Raw genomic sequence first — 7,500 nt, forward strand, 5'->3', positions numbered from 1 at the left:
AAGCTTGATTTCATATCCAACAAGTTAGTAATTGTTTCCTGCACAGTAACATTAAAAATAGAGATTTTCTATAATTTAGCTTTAAAGATGGCAAAATTAAGAGAATTGAAAATATATTGCCAATATCCCTGAATCAATAATGGGTCTCTACTATTTTCGGACTATTGCTTCTCAGGGTAATCCACGTATTGTAACTTATACAAGCACAACAAGGATGTCCCCTTTTGTAATGTCTTGCTTGAAGTGGATCAAAACATCTGTCAAAAAATGTAAAGAAAGAAAGAAAAAAATTAGTAGGAATATCTTTGGACATCATGGCAAAATATAAGTGCTGCTTGCTCTGGTTCCAGATCTCTCATATATTGCTATCTTATATAGCCTTTTTTCCTAATCTAATTAGCATCAGGCTGTAGTCAGTGTAATATTTATGATTTGGTAATTTTGAGGAGAACTTCGCCAATATAGAACAAGGTTGTTAATGATACGTGGATCCAATTGATTTATGAATTACAGGACTCTCTTTTACCTGTAATATCATCAAATATTTAAAAAAAAAAAATATTTAGTATCATAAATAACCAACACAATGGTATAGTAGAATCCTGTGGCCTCTGCACCTTCAGTGAGTTAATCCTTTGGCCGCAGTATTTTTAAAGAAGTTTATACAGCCTTGTGTCGGTATTATCATATATGTCCCACCCAACAGCAGAGAAAAATTATATCTTGGTCTTCATCTTCATAACCAAAATGCTGAAATATCTGACTGGTGTTCATTTCAAAGGATTAGTTACAATATTAGAATACTTTATATATTTTTGTCATTAACCTATTGCAAACGTGGATAGATTTGCTTGCCCAGTCTCCAGGATGGGTTTTATTTTAGAGCGAGGCAGCTTCATGCAACATACCTTGACTTTTCACACTCTGTCAGTCATTGTTACTAGATTTATTTTTGTTTTCATCATTTTTTTGTGTTCTATTGTATTAACCCATTCACGCCGGGGCCATTCCGGCTTTGCACGGTCGCTATACCGAGGTTTTCGAACGCATCATCCGAACGCTTCAAGATTCTCGGGCGCACGGCCTTGGCCAGATATCTCGGCGGCGGCGTCTGACGCGAAAACCACGAAACGTGTCAGCACGTTATCCGGCGTGAGTGGGTTAAGAGGCTCCTATGTGTCATACTAAAATTGTAGTATAGGGTCCATATCAGCTCATTTTCTTTATACTTAGTGTGATGGAAGTATTGCGGTCTTATGGGAGGACAAATTGCAACTTTATATTTTCATTTCATGCACTGTTGTAAATGAATACAAAAAATATAAGCATCCATAATGAAGATAACATGAAGAGGAAAGAGAAAGGAAAATTGTGCTTATGACTGCTGTGAGTGCCATAAAGCAAGGCAGCCCTACTGGCACAGGGGCCCCTAGTAAACACCGGGCATGGTTTGAGTCACCTTCCTCTTCTCATTCTGCTTGTACATCCTTCATCGCCATTACTCTAGAGCAAGAGGTCAGCATCATGCTGTGTGCCATCACTTTCTAAAGATAGTGGTTGCTAGAGACCACAGATGGGTGCCATTCAAAGCTCTCTCTCCTGCTAGAATTAGGAGAAAGTGGTGCATCTAGTTTTTGGATTCTAGGTGAAACGCATTTTGCTTAATATTACGGAAATTATAGTAATTATGATTGCATCATCACTCACTCATTACTCACAGTACAATAATGAAACACTGATCTACTCCCCCCAATGTCATGTATGTCACAATGCCCGCTGTCAGGCAAAAACTCCAGTGCCATGATGAATCTGTCTGCAATGGGTTAATCAATGCTGATTTGTAGAGACTTAACTGGAAGATGATAATTATGGTGATTTTTTTGCTCTCTCTCTTTCCTAGCCTTTATTGATGGTAAAGAAATTTTAGGGCCCATATCATTAATGGTATTCAAGTTCATTATCAGTTTATATATGCAGTTTCTTCCTCTGTTAATGATTAGTGAAATACTGTTACTTGATTCTGTTGATGGATGAGGAAGATTACCATTAAATCTACATTTTTTAAGCTTCATGCTTTTTCCTTTTTTATGAGAATGACCTGTGAAACATTTTCAGTATATATGTAATGAAATGTTCTTTATTCAAACACAGGGAATAGTGATGTAAAATTATATATTACTATTGATAATCTATTATACCTGATTATTATATTATATGCTGATTAGTATCACATCGGTGATATATCATATATATATACTCATATTTCATGCCATAAGTCTAGAAAATGATAGAAAACACCCCCAGCCCAGGCTAAACATCTTAAGATGTGGCCTGTCTCAGAAGGGTTAAGAAACAAACTAAAAAAAAGATAAAAGAAAAGCTATGAAAGTACATAATTACCTTTATGATTCAGAAAAATGTCTTTATCTGCGTGCCATTATTGGGATATGGAATCACTGAAGGCTGGCATCTCTAAATGTGTTAACTCATTTAACTCCTAAACTGCTTATCCAAATCTTGTAAACGTGGCATCAATAAAAAAAAAAAAGCTATCCATCTGGAACAGTGTGGTCTTCTTATACTTACTCTTTGCCTCAGTCAGTGACACCAGGTGGAGAAAGAGAATCCTTCTGTTGCTTCAGACATTATTATGACTTTTATTTATTTGTTCTGTGTGTGTGTGTGTGTGTGTGTGTGTTTTGTATGAAATGAGAACTTCATAAACAATTAATGATAACAGCAGAACAATGTGGTAGATGGTACATATGAGTGATTGACAACGCTTAACCTTTTTCTCTTTTTGCAGGTATATCCAAGTAACAGCTGACCACCAGAAGAAGTTCATATTCACTATCAGACATGATCGTGGTGTCAAGCCAGGACACATGGGCTTCAATGCCATTCAGCGGAAGCAAGCATTACTTTCACTGGATCAGGAGGTATATTGTACCTTTGATTTTATTTATTCTATTCTGTTTAGCATATACATGCTGAAAAATATTCAGCATGTGTTCATTTTGTTTGTACTGAAAGAGTAAGGTACTGAAATTCCTTAACCCCCTCAGGTATGGTCTTGGCTTCTATTTTAATGCTATATGAGTTGTCATACTATAAGTGGGGGACAATTAACAAGCATTTTGTTTTGTGGGAGCAGTGCAGTCCACTCCCAGATCCCTAAATGGGTATTCCTTTTTTCTCTCCCTGTATCTCACCAAGTGTCTCCCCCTATGTAGGAAAAAATAAAGGCATTAAGGGGGGGATATATGTGTATGTATATATATATATATTATATATATATATATATATATATATATATATATTATATATATATATATATATATATGTATCTATATATATATATATATATATATTTAATGTATCATCACATTTTAAAAGATACAGTTAAAGGAAAGAGTGAAGTATTTTCCTTCATACCACTAATCAGTTTCTAAACCAGTGTGAAAGATGTAAAGTTGGAGCTATTCCAAAGTTCTAAAATTGAAGAATCTAACTCCATAAACTTGCAAACAGATCCAAGTGGAGGCGTATGTCCATGATCCTCAAAAGCAGCTGATCGGGACCCTGGTGTTAGAAGCCGACTTCCTGCAGAAGAAGAGCACCACCAACGAACCCTACAACACAGACCAGATGGCTGCATCCTTCATGGAGCAGTTCCCGCGTCATGGGTTTACCGTTGACCAACCGCTGGTTTTCAAGTTCCAAGACAAGAAGACGCTCTCCCTCGTTGTCAAGGAGATTGAAGGTTAGTTTTGATATATGAGTGAATGATTAAGTTACAGAGGTATTGTAATCTTCTGAATGATTTCTGTTCATGATGAAGGTGGAAGAGTTGTACATTCTCCATCTTTTTCTTTTTTTCCACAACAGCAAGTTATATTTATGGATATTACTACCATCTTATAGTATAGATAATTATCATTAGTGAATATTAGTAATCATATTTAAGGAAGGTGTTTGGAACTCTCTCTATTAGTTAAGCTAAAGTTGTGAAGAAGTAACTTGTTAAGTTACAGATATTACAGTGTCATTATCATGTTTGGTAGTATAATATATCTATGTGATATTTTTGTTACAGTGCAATCAAATATATCTGGTAACAACAGTTTTTCTTCAAAATTAAAGATGTCGTACTGAATAACTTGGTGATATTAGACTATCCGAACAAATTATAATTGTGAAAACTGACTGTCATCCTAGGTTTGGTTGTATTAGTAGAAGTATGCCAAGAAAGCAAAAAGAAGACTATACAGCCCAAGGTAAATTTAAACAAATCAAAAAGATAAGAAAACATCATATGTTAAAGCTAGTCTTTCCATTGTGTGTCATTAGATAAAGGATAGATGGATAAATGCTATTAGACAAGGATTTCAACGAGGATGTAGTTAGGTGATCAGAGAGAAGTACTCAGATTAGGCAGTGTTCTTAATGATGACCCTCTCTTCCAGCGGCGGACCCAGAGGCTGTTGCGTCCGGGAAGAAGAGGGAGCCAAAGAAGATCCACTTTGGAGTCCTCCAGGCTAATTCAAGCATCATTTTTGAAAAGAGTGAAGGATCTTTCTTGATTCTCACTGGAAAAGCAAAGGTTAGTGAATCGCTTTCTTTTCTTTTATTTCTTTGGTTATTGGGATTGGCATAGGTGTATAAATTTGCTTCACCCCAGACAAACTTATGCATATATTTACTGATCAGTAACTAGAGTAAATTCTTATTTACCCATACAAATACATGTGGAACATCTTAACTCCATAAACTAAAGCTTCCTTCTCTATATGTAAATAATTTCCTTGTACTCTTTTTTTATAGTCTAGAAACATCATTACTTGGTCCCTCTATGTCACCCTTTGTAACATTTCAAGCACTGTTCCAAATTCTACTTCTGAAGCATCACAGAGTAGCTTGACTGGTAAAAACTAGTAGTGCACCAGAAATTTCAGACTTTAGTTTCTCCAATGATATTTGATTCTGTCTATCCAATCCCATTTTGCATTTTTGGTAGCTCTACTTTGGACTTGCTAAAGTGGCTAAGTCAGTCATAAAGTTGCCATAGAATGCCTCACTGTCCTGACCTTGTCATCTGTTTTGTGGATTCTATTCCCAGCAACATGGGATTCTAAAGGGGACATTTGAAAATTACAGTTATCTCTGTGGATTTTAATCTCATTATCTTTCATGCAGTCTAGTACATATGCTAGCTTATCCTGATGTTCTCTTTAATCACAAAAATATCACCACTAAAAAGAAGGTTCTGGAAAAGCATTAAATACCTTTTCCGTTGCTTGCTGTCATACAGCAGGACTAGATGCTTTCCATTAAGCAGTCTCTTTGACCTGAACAGTCTTAAGCAATACACAGCAGGGTGAGCTTCTGGATATTCTATATTCCTAAAAAAACATTTGAAAGTGACTGGAAATCAAGGTGTAACCCCTCTTACAATTATTTATGTAATCTTCAATTAATCAGTGGGGCATTGCTGAGGAGGGCACATTGTTGTGTCCAGCCTTTATTTCCAGCCCCAAATTTCCTCCTTGGCAAGCTGCTAGACAGGGTCCTGCCCTTGTCAACTTCATGTCAGATTTGAACGATTTGCCAAAGCCACAACTTTCTTTATCATCCCATAAGCCTCCCTAGATTGCCTCTAGAGGAGAGGATCTGATGGCTAGGATCATCTTCAGGGAGTTGAGCCTTGTCTGTTTAGCTTGAGTTCTCTGATTATATGAGTAACAAGTCCAATGCCAGTGGCCATGTCAACTGCACCCCATTATTGGATGAGGGGCCTGTCACAAAAGGTATCAATATGAGACTCCAATACAAATGATAGAGTCAAAGTTTCACAGCCACACTGCAGAGCTAATAATATCAGGGCCTTGAAGACACTTACCTTGGTCCTACACAGGCACTTACGGATACTTTTTTCCGAGAGAGTCCATGGCTCTTGCAGCCAGGCCAGTCTGTTGTTTGACTTCTTTGGTATAAGAACTCAGTAGAGACTCCCAAGAGTTAGCAGACATAGCAGTAAACAAGTAAACAAGTCCAATATTGAATGGATGTGTAATGCAACTGAAGAAAAGAGTATTGTTTTTAATGCTTTATGTGCACATACATACACTTAAATACATACATGCATACATACATACATACATACATACATACATACATATATACATACATACATACATATACACACATATGCAGACCTGTACAGATACATACACATACACATATCTATTTTCATGTAACATTTATTGCTAGTCTACAGTTTCTTATTTCCATCTTACTTTTCCCTCATAGGCACGTACAACCCACACAAGCCTGTTTTCTGCTGACTGGGACTTCCAGAAGATGGGAATAGGTGGACTGGATGAGCAGTTTGTCCAGATTTTGAGGAGAGCATTTGCTTCAAGGGTTTTCCCACCAGAGGTTGTTGAACAGTTGGGTGTCAAGCACGTGAAAGGCATCTTACTTTATGGGCCTCCAGGTAAAATGAAAAGAAAAATTAGATATATTGGTCAAGATATATCTAATTTGAATTTTTTTTTGTCGCTTTTTACTTTATCTCTCTCTCTTCCTTTTTCATAAACATTATGAAATAATCTTGCCATTGATTGTTCCTGAAAGTGCTTTGCATTTTGTTTTTATGTCACCTCTCCCCCTCTGTCAGGTACTGGAAAGACTTTGATGGCACGTCAGATTGGAAAAATGTTGAATGCACGGGAACCAAAGATTGTGAATGGCCCTGAAATTCTGGACAAGTATGTAGGAGAGTCAGAGGCTAATGTACGACGTCTCTTTGCCGAAGCTGAGGAAGAGGAGAAGCGAATGGGCCCAAATTCTGGCCTTCACATCATTATCTTTGATGAGATTGATGCTATCTGCAAGCAAAGAGGATCAGTTGCAGGCAATACTGGTGTAAACGATACTGTGGTTAACCAGCTTTTGTCCAAGATTGATGGTGTGGAACAGCTGAACAACATTTTGGTCATTGGAATGACCAACAGAAAGGACATGATTGACGAGGCCCTGCTGAGACCTGGCAGATTGGAGATCCAGGTAGAGATCAGTCTGCCTGACGAACAGGGTCGCTGTGACATCCTCAAGATCAAGACTGCCAAGATGAGAGAGCATAACAAACTGGATCGCGACGTAGACCTTCCAGAGATTGCTTCTCTGACCAAGAACTTCTCAGGAGCTGAACTGGAGGGCTTGGTGAAAGCAGCCTCATCATCAGCTCTGAAGAGATATATTCACCTGGGGAACAAGATTGAAGTAGATCCAAATGCTATTGACAAGCTGAGGATCACAAGAAGTGACTTCATTTACTCCTTAGAGAATGATGTAAAGCCATCGTTAGGGACCAGTGATGATGCTTTGGCCAAGTATATTGAAAGAGGAATCATTAATTGGGGAGCCACAAGAGAGCTGGTAGAAAAAGGTCTGATGTTTGTGAAGCAGGCTCGGTCCCCTGAAACAAGCAACCGTCTG

The 7,500-nt window shown here is 37.6% G+C and overlaps 1 protein-coding gene across 4 annotated transcripts in view; it reads left to right on the forward strand.

The window, feature by feature from the left end:
• LOC122247901 (vesicle-fusing ATPase 1) overlaps positions 1-7,500 on the forward strand; it is a 50,264-nt gene that overhangs the window by 41,258 nt on the left and 1,506 nt on the right. For all 4 annotated transcript variants that reach the window (XM_043007609.2, XM_043007611.2, XM_043007608.2 and 1 more), the window contains 5 exons: positions 2,807-2,939; positions 3,532-3,763; positions 4,467-4,603; positions 6,310-6,496; positions 6,680-7,500. The exon at positions 6,680-7,500 is cut by the window's right edge and continues 459 nt beyond it. In XM_043007609.2, coding sequence (XP_042863543.1) covers positions 2,807-2,939; positions 3,532-3,763; positions 4,467-4,603; positions 6,310-6,496; positions 6,680-7,500 — 1,510 coding nt within the window. The remainder of the gene's footprint in view (positions 1-2,806; positions 2,940-3,531; positions 3,764-4,466; positions 4,604-6,309; positions 6,497-6,679) is intronic.

This window comes from Penaeus japonicus, unplaced genomic scaffold, assembly GCF_977035675.1.
Source record: "Penaeus japonicus unplaced genomic scaffold, GWHDUDI00000001_assembly GWHDUDI00000042, whole genome shotgun sequence".
In the NCBI taxonomy this organism is placed as follows: domain Eukaryota; kingdom Metazoa; phylum Arthropoda; class Malacostraca; order Decapoda; family Penaeidae; genus Penaeus; species Penaeus japonicus.